The sequence below is a fragment of the Haliaeetus leucocephalus genome, unplaced genomic scaffold (genome assembly GCF_000737465.1).
Source record: "Haliaeetus leucocephalus isolate CR32 unplaced genomic scaffold, Haliaeetus_leucocephalus-4.0 Scaffold2, whole genome shotgun sequence".
Taxonomy (NCBI): domain Eukaryota; kingdom Metazoa; phylum Chordata; class Aves; order Accipitriformes; family Accipitridae; genus Haliaeetus; species Haliaeetus leucocephalus.
Window position 1 is genome coordinate 8,260,623 of NW_010972438.1, and position 15,105 is coordinate 8,275,727.

The 15,105-nt window shown below is 48.6% G+C and overlaps 1 protein-coding gene across 1 annotated transcript in view; it reads left to right on the forward strand.

Annotated features, from left to right (window-relative positions):
- Window positions 1-15,105, forward strand: part of ADAMTS9 (ADAM metallopeptidase with thrombospondin type 1 motif, 9) — an 82,899-nt gene that overhangs the window by 38,073 nt on the left and 29,721 nt on the right. The window contains exons 19-27 of the mRNA XM_010573319.1: window positions 1,335-1,545; window positions 2,310-2,474; window positions 3,614-3,778; window positions 4,652-4,771; window positions 6,572-6,676; window positions 6,810-6,977; window positions 7,173-7,457; window positions 8,109-8,270; window positions 8,875-9,051. Of these exons, the coding sequence (XP_010571621.1) occupies window positions 1,335-1,545; window positions 2,310-2,474; window positions 3,614-3,778; window positions 4,652-4,771; window positions 6,572-6,676; window positions 6,810-6,977; window positions 7,173-7,457; window positions 8,109-8,270; window positions 8,875-9,051 (1,558 nt within the window). The remainder of the gene's footprint in view (window positions 1-1,334; window positions 1,546-2,309; window positions 2,475-3,613; window positions 3,779-4,651; window positions 4,772-6,571; window positions 6,677-6,809; window positions 6,978-7,172; window positions 7,458-8,108; window positions 8,271-8,874; window positions 9,052-15,105) is intronic.

Consider the following 15,105-nt stretch of genomic DNA (forward strand, 5'->3'; position numbering starts at 1 on the left):
AAAATCTCCCTGTGCAATAAAGTGCCTGAAATTTGCATCTGCCTGGATCAGAAATGTTCAGCACCATCCTACAAACAGCCTGCAAAGAGGGAAAAACATATGCTCAAAGCAAAAGAGTAACTAAGGCTTGGATTTATCATCATTTGCTTAAAGCGAAGAATAGGCTTAAAGTGTAGAGCGGGTTCAGGGCTGTCCCCAGACAACTCCTGGCGAGCTGGAATTGATGGAGCACCGTCTAAATCATCACAACCCATTTTCCTTTAAAAAGCAATCTGTTTTTCTTTCTGGAGCTTAAATATGGTGGCATTAAAGGGCTGCTGGTGAAGCAATTCAGATGGCCGTGTTTCCCGAGGGGTTTCTCCGGCTGTGTTAAACCGGGGGCTGTATGGGGGCTGTATGGGGGCTGTAGGTCGGGTTGTCGAGGTAACAGCTGTTGCCATTGCAACAGGTTGGAAACTTGAGAAGGGCAAAAGCAGGAGTTTGAAAAGCGGGCAGGGACGTGAGGGCTCCCACCATTCAGGAGCTATTGACTCCAAATCCCCTTGATCTTATTCTTCTCCTGGCTGTGCTGAAGTTTGCTCTCTCGGCCCTGCGCTCCCCACACGGGTCTCCAGGGGACGTGGCTGCCTCCTTCCCCAAAAGCCGCCCCCGCAAGGCGTGGGGGGCAGTCGGCTCCTGTTGGCTCCGGGGTCTCCAGCATCTCCCTGGATCAAGCCTCATGTCCAGCATCTCTTGCTCAGAGCTGGGGCTGGGGTTGATGCGAAGCAGGGGTTTGTCCCCAGGGGGGTCCTTGAGGGCCACCAGCCCCTGCTGCCCATCCTGGGAAGGAGGCAGCAGGGTGGGAACATCCCTAATCCCCGCTGACACCTCCGGGGCTCGTGTGTCATTCCCTCGCACTTAGAAGAACTGAAACTGTTTTGCAGGCGTCCTGCCTCTCAAGCCTGTTGCAGATCGTTTTCCGAGGCTGTATTTTTCAGCTTTTAGTTTTTAGAAGCCAAGGCGGCACTCCTGCAGGGGAACGTGGCGTGGAAAGCCTTCAAAGCGCTGCTCCTTGCTTGGCCGTGGACTCCCCCGTCCTCCTTGCCACCACGCAGGGTTGCAGTGTGGCTTTGCTGCCTGTAGGAGGGACGCGGTGACGGTTCCTTCCCTGCAAGGAGCAATGCCAGGGTTAATTCCCTCAGATTTTTAGAAGCCACAAAGCATTGGGAAGTATTGCAGAGAGCCAAAACTTGCAGTTCAAGGGCGTATATTCCTTCCTTACGTCAAACACCCTTGAGCACGTTGCGGGCAGAGTCCCAGAGCCCCACAGCTGACGTTTGCTCTCCTCGTCTCAGGTGGCACATCGCGAGGAAGAGCGAGTGCACTGCCCAGTGTGGGCTGGGGTACCGCACGCTGGAGATCTACTGCTCCAAGTACAGCAGGCTGGAGGGCAAGATAGAGAAGGTCGACGACCGCTTCTGCAGCAGCCAGCCCAAGCCGAGCACGAGGGAGAAGTGCACTGGCGACTGTAACGTGGGAGGGTGGAGGTACTCGGCTTGGACCGAGGTAAGGGATGCTCGGCGGTACGGCGAACGCTGTCTCCTCCTTGCACGGGGATATGTCAGGCTGTTTAGCTTGCAGACAGCGTATATATAAAAGTTGGCCGCAGCGATTCTGCTTCCGTTGCTTTTCCTGGAGGACACTGTAGTCCACATCAGCCTGGTACTCCTTATTTTCCACTGCAATTAATTTATGCTTTTAGGCATCCCAAGGCCTGTCTTCATTACACTAAGCTCTGCTGGCTGTCTTCTCCCATCAGAGCCTGCACCGCTGCCAGGAGTTGGGGAGGACATGTTACCATCAGCAGAGGACTTCTGAAATTTGTTTCCTTTATACTTTTGAGCTTTTCTATGAACAAGAAAATTCCTGAATGCAGGCCTGGCACTGAGAGAATGCCGAGCCTGGGGCTTTCCAGGGAGGGCACAGTGAAGGGGAGCTGGCTGGTTAGAGGGAATTAATCTCTCCTAAAATGAGAACGAGCACCAGCCATTTGGGAGAACTGAAAGGCAATGCTTGTAAAAGTAATAATGGGGTTATAACCTGAAATGAATTTGTGAAACTCATTGCCGCGAGATTTTATTAAGCTTAGCAAGATTGGCTTTTTAAAGGAATATATAAAGTAACAGCCTGTTACTTAAAGTACAAATTGTTCTTCTGGAGGTTTTCTGTAGTCCCTTCGCAGTCCTGACTGCAAAGGAGAAGGCAATAAATGGGCTCTCGGCCTGTAGCAGGGTGGCAGAAAGTATTTACTCGGAGTCTCTCCCTCCCAGTGCTCCAAGAGCTGCGGCGGGGGCACGCGGCGGCGGCGAGCCATGTGCGTGAACACCTACAACGACGTCCTGGACGACAGCAAGTGCAGTCAGCAGGAGAAGCTGACGGTCCAGCGATGCAGTGACTTCTTGTGCCCCCAGTGGAAAACGGGCGACTGGTCCGAGGTAGGTGCTGGTCACCAGGGTGGGCTCACCCTGCTGGTCCTCCACCCAGAGGGGCTGGTGCCTGCAAAGAGAGATCAATCTCTGTCCCTGCTCATCCCTCGTGTTTTGGTTCCGTCCCGGGTCGTGGTGGCACCTTGCAGAAGGTCTCCCTGAGCCCGTGCGGAGGCACCGAAGTCACTGGCCTTGTGGCCACTGGTCAACTGGCCATTTGCCTCCCTGCAAAGCCACACGGGGTTAGTTCCTCTCCAGCCCTGCAGTAACTTCTCCCCAGTTTTTCCATGGTTCCTCTGCACCTTTGGAAAGAATACCTTCTGCCCTCATTTTCCCTTGAGATTGTCCTCGTGAGCCCTGACAGCTCTGGCTGTTGCTGGAGGGCAGGATTTCACCCTACTGATATCTTGCTCAGCCCTCTCTCTGCTGTTTATTACCATTACCTCTTCTGCTGCTGCTGGTGTCCTTTGCATTGCAACAAAACCGTATCTTGATAGGCTTTTCCGTGCAGCAGGACCAGGGATGCTGGAGAACAGTCTTCAAAAGCTGCTTGTCGCCTTTGTGGCCGCATAGCTCTCGTTTCTGTGAATCACTTTCTTTTAGGAGATGATGAAAGCAATTAAGTGGGAACAGGGATTGTTCTCTGCAAAATATCTGTCTTCTGGGTGGAGCTGCTGGCAGCCCAAGCCATGCCGGGGCAGTGGAAGAGGCATTTGCAGTCCGCGGGAGCCGAGACCCTTATTGCACACACTCGGAGCCGAGGAGGTTTTTTGCAAGCCTTCGGCACCCCGTTGTGCAGAGCTGAAGCCCAGTCGGGCAGTGCTGCGACTTTGCCTTACGTCTCACAGCTGCTGGAAGTCAAGAGCCTTCGTGGTCTCGCTTTGCCCATTGCTGAGGGGTCCCAGCCCGGCTGTGCTCTCCTTGCTCCAGCCTCTGCTCTGGACCAGCTCCTCAGAGCAATCCTGTCTCACTGCGAGACACTCGTCTTTTCCAGAGCACATGGTCATTAGCTAAAGAGCTGCCTATCAGCACCAGTTTTGAAGCAGCGGTTGCAGCGGGTCTCCAGGTTTATTTTTCAGCGCCGGGGCGGGTGCTGAGCTGGCAGCACATCCCCAGCACCGTCTGATCTTGCGCTTTACTCCTCGCAGTGCTTGGTCACCTGTGGAAAAGGGCACAAACACCGCCAGACCTGGTGCCAGTTTGGAGAAGATCGATTAAACGACAGGTTTTGCGATCCCGAAACGAAGCCGGAGTCGGTGCAGACGTGCCAGCAGCAAGAGTGTGCTTCGTGGCAAGTGGGACCGTGGGGCCAGGTACCGCAGAGCCGTCACGGGGCTCCGGGCCAGTGGGACCTGGGTGCTGGTGGCCAAGGCTGGGTGCTACCCTTTCATCCAAATTCAGTGTCGTAACTGTGTTAATTGATTTGCACACCAAAGCAGCCCTCTGTTCGCTTGGGTTCAGCGGATGGGCAGCAATAACAGTACCTGCCCTTTGTGCTAAATTTAATCTGTGTCATACTAAATTGGCTGCGATTTTCAAAAAAAGCGTTTCCAGGGTTATGCTCCTAAATCCTTATTTAGGCATGTAAATGCATGGCCTAATTTTCACAGAGAAGCTGCTCCCATTGAATAGCTTTTGTTGCTTTTAATGTTTTCCACTTTCTGGGTTGGTGAGGTTTTGGGTTTTTTCTGTTAAAATACAAGTTGCTCATTTCTCCCAGAGTGTTCTGGCATCTCCTTTTCCACAAAGCTGTTAGCTCTTGACTTAAAAAAACAGCAGCAAACCCAGACCAGTTGTCCCAGTCAGACTTATTTCCCACCAGCAAAATTATTCATTAGCCGCTTGTGCTACTGCGGGGCTGAACAACCAGTTTTAAAGAAGGCTCTGATGCAGGTTCTACCAGACTATGATTTACTGTGTGCAGCAAAGTAAATCATTTAAATGCTCGCACCTTCATTCCCGAGGAAGCAAGTGAAGCGTGCAGGGCTCTGGTGGGCGCAGTGAGTTAAAACTTTGACCTAATTTAAAGCTGAAATGCATGAAGTGGAGAGAAACCAGAAGGGAAGCTGGGTTTTATTTTTGCTGCTCATGCTACATGCCTAAACACAGGCTGGGCTGATTAATACTTTCTAACCGAAGCAGCTACTCAGACCCAGCACTTCTTTTTCCCGTCTGTCCCCTCCCAGTGCACGATGACTTGTGGCCAAGGCTACCAGATGAGAGCAGTGAAGTGTGTCGTGGGCACCTACGTGTCAGTGGTGGATGATAACGAGTGTAACGCTGCAACCAGGCCAACAGATACCCAGGTAAATCTTGCTGTCCCATCTCCGTCTTTTGCCAGCGTGCATATGGAGGCATCCAGGCTGCAGCTTCAGGGCATGACTTGCTGCAGCAAAGGTTTGCCCTGAATGCAGTGTCTTGGTCTGCTGTATGGCTGTTGGAAAGGTGCAGCACAGCACCCTGTTTGGGTAGAAGTGGGACAGAGAAGCTGTATTCGGGGAGTTCCCATCCCGAGCCTCTCCATGTGCTTAACCTTACACTCTGAAGCAGCAGATTGCCAAAAAGGCAACGGATGACTTGTTATGCGGGCATCAGACTTCGTGGGGTAAAGATTACCTTTGCTCATGGTTTTATCCATGGAGCTCTAGTCATAGGATGGGATGTGCGAGGGGCTGTCCAGATTCAGAGCTAACGCTGGTCTCTAAGAGCCCATGAGCTAAAGAAGCAGCAGTAGATGAACATGGTAGGACGACCAGAGACCAGAAGGATAAGATGGCACAGTATTTACTAGCCCCAGAGGCTGGGTTCTGGACACAGCAGACTTGCGTGGGGTCTGGGGTGCCTGGCTGCAGTCTGGGCTCCCTTGGCTGCAGGACCGTTGCTGTGTGGTACAAATGACAGCTAAGGGCCATCGTTTCTTGTCTGCTGCACGTGCCAATATAGTGTATGTGCCAGCTACAGTTCCAGATGCATACCCCCTGGCCGGATGAATTGAGAAACGTTGCACACCCTTTGCAAACGTGCTGAAGAGGCTTTCCATGCTGTGTTTGCTGGTACTTGGAAGCAAAGGTGTAAATTCCCATTTCAAGCAGAAGACGTGTCCAGGGTGTCTGAAGGAGTTGAATAAAACAGAACGTTACCATCTGTCTGTCATCTAGGAGAGTCCTAGTGCTGATGCCCTGCCCAGCTTCAGTCTTGCATGACTTCACAGAGTTTAACTAAGGCCACAACATTTAGAGAAGGGCTGTTTTTCCCATGTATGGAGATCAATTGCGCTATAGTCAAGGGGTAACAAACCCGCTTGTCATCAGCCATCATTTGGCATGCACATCTCCAATGTAAGTAAAATCATAGCAATGCGGAAATCATTTCTGCCATTTGTCAAGAGCCGCTCTTTTCCCTCGCAGTGACGATCAGTATTAATTTCATTTTTGGCAATGACTACTTGTAGGCTCATGGAGGAAAGTCATGGCTATTCATCACTTCTGTCGCCAGACCTCCCAGGAGGTCCAGACAGGACCAGAGTCCTCCTGTTAGGCACTGTACCAAGGCTGGGCAGAACGACATGCCTGTCCCCAAAACCTCGCATGCTTAGTGTGTGGTGAAGATCAGCACATGGATATAGGTGGTCTGGCGAGCTGCGGGGAATCAAAGGGCTGCAATCAGCTCAGCAGCGTAACCTTTATTAAGTGGGCTGCAGGCCTCGTGCTGAAGGAAGCGAGCTTTGAAGGGAGATGAAGTTGCTGCTTTGCAGATGTGTGTTCGTACCAGAGCTCTCGTAATGAACTTTCATATTTTGCCTCAAAAACATCTGGTTTTAATGCATGGGGATGGCACATAGTTATGGGAATCCCTTTTGTAGAGTTCCTCATAAGTCTAAAGTCCACTGAGGGTTCTGCATATGAAGCCCTCGGGGTATCGATACCAAGTTTTGCTGATTTGCCAAGAGGACGCAAAGGAGAAAGCCTGCCAACATGCAAGCATGCAGGTCACAGATTTTCAGGATGTTGCGTGTTGTTCATAATTACATTGAAGAGGAGGTGGTTTAACTGAAACATCTGCAAATTCTTTATTTCCCTCTTTTCCCTCATGTATTTCGTGTACAGGACTGTGAAATAGCAGCGTGTCCTCCCCATCCAAATAGTCCTGAAACCAAGAGATCCATATCAGGCATTCACAGGACACAGTGGAGATTTGGATCCTGGACACCGGTAAGCGTGTGTCATAATACTTTCAGGATTATTTTACAGTAGACCACGTGATATTTGACCAACTTTTCATTCTAAAGCCCTTGTAATATACCTCAGGAAACTTTCTAGCAGAGTGCTTGTTGCTCTTCCCTAGTGTTCTGCAACATGTGGGAAGGGTACCCGGATGAGATACGTCAGCTGTCGGGATGACCAGGGCTCGGTGGCCGAGGAGTCAGCTTGTTTCCACCTCCCGAAGCCGTCAGCCACAGAAATGTGCACCGTGACGCCGTGCGGGCAGTGGAAGCCCTTGGAGTGGAGCTCTGTAAGCATCACGCTGTCTCTTGCAGGAGAGCCTTATAGACCTCATTGCTGGAAATGCGTTTCGTTAATCTGTCACACTTGCCCTTTTCTAAGTGGGGAGTTTAAGGTTTTCTGCTGTTCATTATTAGCAATAGCTGTCTGTCTGATTTTCAAAGCTGGAAATGTGACTGTGTCTCCTTTTCCCACTGTAACGCAGTGCTCGGTGACTTGTGGTCAAGGTAAGGCAACGCGACAAGTGATCTGCATCAATTACAGTGACCAGCTGGTGGATAGGAGTGAGTGCGATCCAGACGACCTCCCTGCCACCGAGCAAGACTGCTCCATGTCTCCTTGTCATCCAAACAGCCACGACTACGGCAGGCCCATCCACCCTTTCCTCTATCCGGATCATCGCCTGAAACTGCACCCTGGAGGCAGCCCGAACCGAAACCGTGCGCATATACCGGGAGGCAATCAGTGGAGGATTGGCCCCTGGGGTGCTGTAAGTGCTCTGATTTTCTTATTGCTGGGTTTTGGGTGGTTTTTTCTTTTTCCTGGGCTAATCCAGGCTTTTCTTAAAGTCACCACGCAGGGAAAAGAGAGATCCTCCTCCCTGCTGTCCGTTCACACGAGCAAGTGTTGCAGTAGGGCGCAGGCATCACTTCTCAGCCTCTCACCCCTCGTACCTCCAAGGTTCTCTAGGCAGAAAGCTGATGGCATCATTTTCCATGAGGCAAAGGCCAACCTCTGCTTCTTGGCCGTCTCCCGGGACATCTACAGCTGTGTGGAGCTGTTGCCAAAGCACAGCAGAGCCTTAATGCCAGCTCCTCTCACCCCAACCAGTTTGCAATGCTTTATCACGGAAGTCCCTAAAGGGAATTAAGCACAAATGGGATGTCAAACACTGCATTCGTTAAAGGCAGTGGGGATTACTCACCTGCTTAAAACTAGGCTCGTGTTTATTTTCTTTGCTTAGTCAGCACCTAAGTCATTGCACTGCTATTAGTAATAGCTGGGTTTTGACGTTAATAATGCCTGTTAGCTGTATTAAATTTCTAGTGGTGCATTCCCACGGTTCAAGGCACTGGGAAGGAGCTGGGAATGCAAAATTATTCCTGGACTCAACGAAGCCGCGGGCAATTGTGTCTTCCAGTGTTCTAGCACGTGTGCGGGTGGGTTCCAGCGGCGGGTCGTGGTGTGCCAAGATGAAAACGGATACACCGCAAATAACTGCGATGAGAAAAGCAAACCCATGGAGCAGAGATCGTGCGAATCTGGCCCCTGTCCTCAGTGGGCTTATGGCAACTGGGGAGAGGTGAGTGCACCATTCATCCTGGGCTCCCTGCCCAGGGAAGGCTTTCATTAGCGGGTAGCTGAAAGATGGGAGAAGAGGGGGATATGGCGGTGGCATTTATTAGAAAGATTGGAGCATGTAAGGCAGCCTCTGATAAATGAGTGAACCCTAGCAACTGCTTGGTGGTGTTTTCCTTTCCGTTTGTGATGGGAAAATTTTCTTCCCAGGCAAAAGCAAATTCTACAAAAATTGAGAGGTGGGGGTTTTTTTTGTCTTTTTAAGAGAAGTCTAGTTTAGCTGAAGGCCCTTTTTCTTTAATAAAAACACTGCTCCCTTCTGAAAATTCATCTGAGATTAATAATTAGAGACATAAACCTCCAGTATCACGTTGGGTCTGGCAATATCGTTGTGGAGCAGCATGAACAGCTTTGGGAAGAGAGAAGCTGAAGCAGCTGATGCCCCATCTGAGGCTCCTGCAGCATTTGGGGGGGGGATTTGGCCGGAGTGGGTTGGTTGGGAACAGAAACAGCCGTCGGGTCTCGAGAGGTGCTAGTGCTTCGAGCAACCGGTTGGCAGTATTTTTGCTGCCCAGACGGTCATTGCTCTGTCCTCTGCTGACTTGCAGTGCACGAAGCCATGCGGGGCAGGGACAAGAACACGGCTGGTGGTGTGCCAGCGCCCTAATGGAGAAAGGTTTACGGATCTGAGCTGTGAAATCCTTGACAAGCCGCCGGACAGAGAGCAGTGCAATGTGCAAGACTGTCCTAGAGATGCTGCCTGGAGCGCTGGTCCTTGGAGCTCGGTACGACCATAAACTCTTTCTTTTTGTGAACCGTTTTGTGGATATCCCATAACAACAGATTTAATTTGCTTCAAACCAAGGTGCTAATGCTTCGTGTCTTAAAACTGCACTTAATGAGGATTATTGACAATATATTCAGAATAACATCTGTTCAGGAAGGGCTTACATTAGGGGAGCTCAAGTCCTTTAATTTAAAAGGCACTTTCTGCTAAGTAGCCACCTTTGTCCATTTTATTACACTGTGCGAGCGCTGTGCATTATGAGTCTTGGTTCTGACTGAGTTCTTTGCATATGGATTTAAACCTGGCATTTAAGCAGTACATTTCCATGAAGTTACATTGTTCTGATACTTAAAGGTAATACTGCACTGTGCACCTACTGGCTTACCAGTTGTGTGTTCTCTGCCGAAAGCAAGATGACGGGGGAAAACGTGTACTAAATCGCATCAACTCCCAAGCATGTACAAGTGTGTATAGATGTGTGTGCGTGTCCCTACCTGCCCCCACACACAGCTATATAGAAACAGGTGTGCATTCACACCCGTGCTCTATTTCTGTTCCTGTGTATATATACTAGAGCGTGCTGTACTGTGCAAAAGCACCTGTAAGATATTCTCGTGCATCTCTCTCGTTCTGGAGAGTTATTGTCTGGCCTGATCTCCAGCTGCCGCTCTAAATGTCATTAAGTCAGTAAGGGATCAGCAAGGTGGTGGAAGGCTTTAAAGCCCTGGGAGTTTTCTCATAACAAAATAGCGTTTGGAGCAGAGGTGCCTTACGCTGCTCCTTTGCCGCTGGAGGAGTCTGCTACAGAGATGCTCTTGTGAGGGCAGAGCAGCCCTGAACCGCAGGGCTGGGATGCTATTTTGGGTCCCGCAGCTTTGAAATCCTCCCTGCCCAGAGCAGCACCTTCTGCTCGGCGCCAAGGCGAGCGCTGCCTGGGGCACTTCTGGCGCGCTGGAAACCACGGACCTGCCGGTTTTGGAGTGGCCTTCAAACAAATGTCAACCTTTATTGTGTATTTTGTTATAAAAGTATTTGAAGAAGATTTAAAAAAAAAAAAAATTTAATCTGACTCAAAAGCACTTTATAGGAAAAGAAAAAAAGAGGCCTGTTTGTAATGTATTGGACTTCCTTAATTGTCACGGTTTGAAAAGTCGTCTTGCTAAAACGTAACCGCACTCTCGTTTCTGTGGGTGCTTTCAGTAGCGTGGATGCCTTCAGTAACGCTCCTCGATACATTTATCATACCTCAGTGAGTTATGCAATAGCCATAAAACTGCTGAACTGGTGTTTGTACGGTGCTTCACCAGTACAAGGGACAGTGATATGAAATATTTCATTTGAGGTGCTAATGGATCACTTGTACGCTGATATAGTTGGTGCTAAAAATGAGCGAGGTGAGCTAAGCAGAGCTAGCAACGCGTGCGGTGGCTTCCCCGCAGAATTACCGGCTGGGAGTTGCTGCCAACCTTTGTTACCTGTGCTGGACCATTTGCAAGAACCAAAGGTGGGACAGAGTTGTGTTGCATTTTGGTGTCGCTCAGCGTTCAGCCTCTTCACAGCTATTCAGGAACAGGCTCCAGGGCTGCGTCTGCTCCTCTTTGTTGGAAATGCAGGGTGCAGTCCTGTATTTTGGTTTCGGGTTGGGTGTTTGGTTTTTTTTCACCCAGGAAAAATACCCTTGACTCTACTAAGGTGTATTAACCTTGGTGGGCTGTCCTTGCTCAGTCTCCTGGGAGCGGGTGGGATGTGGGGCAAACAGGCAGAGGGCAGGGGCATCCTATCCTGCCTGCGGCATCTCCTCCGTGGGTGACGGGGCTGCAGAGCTGAGCCCCGGTCGTTGCCACAAAGTGACTTGATTTTTTTTTTTTTAGTCTTATTACCAAGGTGTCCTTTGGCTCTGATGTAGGGGACCCCAGAGCTGTTTGAAGACTGAATTGTATCTATGGGGTCAACAGGGCTTCATGTCCCTCCTGCAAAATACTCCACATGTGTCTACCTCGTGCTACTACTGTAGGTAGTAACGTCCAAACTTTTTTTCTTTAGTGTGGTATCGCCTGGATTTGCTTTAGCTCTGTCATTGGTTGCAAACATCATTCTGTAGCTGTACATACTTCATCTGTTGGGATGGAGTGTCACTACCATATTTTTTTGGTCACTTTTGAAACAAGAGTATAGTATTAGCTGAAACTTTTCAGCAGTATGGATTTATGTATTTATGTAAAAGTGTATTTATTTTTCCAATATTGTTATTTAATTTTATATAAATATTGCATACATTTACAATGTTTAATGTTAATGTTGAACAGTGAAAATTAAAGACAAGTAGAATGTAATCATAAATGAATTTGTATAATGATTTCTTGAGTCTTTCGCTAAATTAAGATCATATACTTAGTTTTGGTAACTTCTACTAAATTTTCTGAAATGGTACTGCAATGTTCCATCTCTTGGCTCACTTTTCTTTTACCTGCTTTGTTCTCCAACAGAAACTGTCATTTTCAATAATTAAACAAACACAGTTAAAAGCATATGAATTACGAACTCTGGATAACTAATTTCTTGCAAGCATCTGATTGGCTTAGCTTTACTCGAGTATCAGTGAAATTAGTACTATAAAATACATACAAATTAAAGCAGAGAGAGTCTGAAGAGTCCAACCCACAGTCCTCAGGCGAAATTCCACTGGGATTTTATACAGTAAACAAGTGATTTTATCTGGCTGGTTAAATCCAGGTTTTAAAGACATAATTAAATGAATAAACAGATTCTGTATGTAAATGATAATTTTATAACAGGAGGCTGGTGAGATGCCTTGTCATTATAATGTATGTTCAAAGAGGACTAAGAGAAGGTGACACTTTTATTTCCGAGCTTATTTAAGAACATGCATTTAAACACTGCGGAATTGTACGCCGTGTGATAGACCTGACCTTTTTATTAAAATAATGCTTTAGAAAACATGCAGAGACTGTTGTCAGGATACAGAGAGTGTGTTTTCTCCTCTGAATACCTTGTGATATGAACACAGATCTCCATACATGCTCTCGAATACCGAGGGGAAATCTCACCATGTTCTCCAGAACGAGGGAGATATTCACAGGGAGTATTGCCCATCGCTTCACTTAAAACCTGAGGCTGAATCCACTTCTCTCGGAGCAGATCTGCTCCTTGCAATGATCTCTGTGAAATTTGGAGTTTACCATAATATCCAACTGTATCCTGATACAATTTATGAATAATGCTGAATTAACTTGTTGTGGGCTTCTCATTCTTTCCAAGTTAGGAAATGAGCACAGATAAGGTAAAACAATTATATCTCACAGCACCCTATCCTGGTTCAGTTGGGTGAGTCATTTGAGCTTCACGGCACTGGGACAGTAATTATTTGACTTTGATTTGTGGAAAATGAGCAGGTGGGTTTGGGGATTTTTTGGTTGGTTGGGTTTTCCTGGAAAGTATTGTAATCTTAAAAGTAATCTGCTTTGTCAAGTACCTATCAGTTTTGGGTATCAAAAGTTCTAGCTGCTAATGCAATGGTTGTGTAGCTCTTAGTGCCTGCAAAACGGCGGTCTGCGCTTCCCACCTCCTTATCGAATAGGCAGAAATGCTGGTATCTTAATCTTTGAGGGCCCTTTGATCTAACAATGAGGAATTGGAAGCTTGGCGTAAAATAATTAGAAAATTAGCTGGCTAAGCTCCAAACTCTTGTTATCAACGTGAATTCAGGTCTGGGTTAGGACACCATGGCTGTATCCCCTTAGCTGGAAGCTGGTGGCATTGACGGCTTTGCAGGGCTCTTCGGCTGCACGCAGGGACGTGGGTAGCGGCGAAGGGGCTCTGGGCTCGGTGGGAAGTGGGAGGGCTACCTGGCCAACATCTGCGTCAGGGAGCTGGCACTCAGGAGTTTTAGTCTTAGAATTGGTGTCAGTGGAAAGTTCAGGTTATTTGTACTTCATTCTGTCAAAGCCCCAACACGGTGTTTACAAAATACCTTGCCCTCAAAGCTGGCTGAAAATAGACTGTTCAACAGCAATATTCTCCACGTCGTTGTTCTGGTAACATTCTTAGCAGGCAGGATGTCAGCTCTTGCTAAGGCAGAAGTGATAACCAGGGGCAGATTTGGTTGCAAGTGTTTATAACTCTGCTGTTCTCTTACTCTCTTCTGCAGAAAATGAATTTGCTGTGACAGCAGCATTACTGAGCTGCTGCATGATTCCTTACACATGTTTTGCAATAACAAAGCCATCCTTGAAGATGAACTGATAGGCACGCTGAACTCTCCAGTCACTCAGTGATTCACGTTGCTTTTTCTGTCCTTCATTCATATGATGATGGTTTAGGCTCTGAGACTGCGACAGCAAGTCTGTATTTCTCTGTAGTGCCAGGTATTATCAGAAAACTAATAAAAACAATCCTACCCCGAGAGCCTGTGAGGGAAGGACAAATGTTGCCGCAGCAGAGGAAGGCTGCGTGAACGGTCCCAGCACCCATAACCCAGGCAGAGGGATGCACTGGGTGGCTTTAGAAAAACAGGTAGAAATAGATGCCTTAGTGAAGATTGAATAAAGCTGATCCAGACCAAAATGAGAACTTGGTAGCCTATGCATATCCCCAGCTATCTGTCTGAAGCTGTCTCCGTCTCAGAGCTGTTTACTGGACGCTTAGGCTGGCCCACCAAGGCTGCTGTCCCTTGGGTTCCTGGCTGTCTCCCCTTTAGGATCAGTCAGACCGCCTGACTCCGGGGATTCCCAGTTCGGTGTGCTGGTGAAAGGCAAGTAGTTGTCTGCTTTGGTTCCCCAGTCAGAAAAAGGCCTTTGACAGTGCAGACCTCTTTGCTTCTGTTTAAAAAAACAAAGCAGACCCATTTCAGCCCTTCCCTGCACTCCCTGCTGTGTGTCACCAGTCCAGAGCATCCCACCGCCAGTGCCCAGCTTCAGCCACCCTCCAAAACTGAACATCCCTGGGTGACAGCTGGGGAGGGCAGAGCCGTGCCAGCCGTCTTACCATCCACATATTCACTGCCTCGTGCCCTTCTCAGAGCTCATCTCAGAGGGTAAATGCAGCTGGGGTTTTTGTTTGAAGAGTTTCAGCCTGTTGCTCCTCTGGGGCAGCAGTGATGGATGCTCCTGCAGCTCTTTCCTCAGCTCAGTACCCACTGTCCCTGCCGAGGCTTAGAGCCACAGCTGGTGGCTCCAAGCTGGTTACAGGTGCATGAAGCCAGTGGTACCCAGCTGTCTGGTAGAGGAACATCACTTTATTCCTCTCTCGCTAGTCTAAAATCTCTGATTTTTATTTTCCTTTCCATTTTTGTTGTTTGCTTATCATCACCATCTTTCATTGCTACTTCTGTTTCTCCTTAAATACGGAGAACTATATAGGTATACTTTTGCTATTGGTTGTGCTGCCTCCTGTTTGCTAGTGTTGATGCTCCAAGAGCAGGATAACAACCATCGAAGCCCGTCTGCTACACCGCAGGTGAGGGACCACCCTGTGGCACCGTGTGCTTAACGCTGAGCCTGCACTTAAGTGCTTTCCTGGATCGACTCCTCGCAGGACTGATCTCCTGCAACTTAATGCTCAGCTTTTGCAATCCACACTCCTCCCTTGCAGGCACCTGTTAGTCTTTGCACCCGTTGTGATCTGACCTGGTGGTTAAATCTAGTGTCTTTTAATCTGATGGAGAAGTAAAAGGACTGGGCAGCAGTGTCCCCTCTAACCTCCCTAATTCCCTGGGAAGTAGCAGAGTAATGAGCTGCAGAGAATGGCCAGTCTCGTCTGCTCTCCTTTGATAGCCTCTTCTATTGCTGCTGCCAGGACCGATGTGAGCTGGACCAGTGGTTAGACTCAGGAAGGTTATTTTCTTGTATCTAGAAACTCTTCTCCCCCTACTCCCAGATGATGCATCTTTCCCAAGTTCCTCACTGCACCTTCCCACTTGGAGCAGGTAACTCCCTTAGTACTCACTGATGTTTCTTACCGTGCATAGTCCAACCCATGCTTCTGTCCTAACTTACTGTAAAATATTTGCCTTTCTCCTCCCAAAGTACAGTGG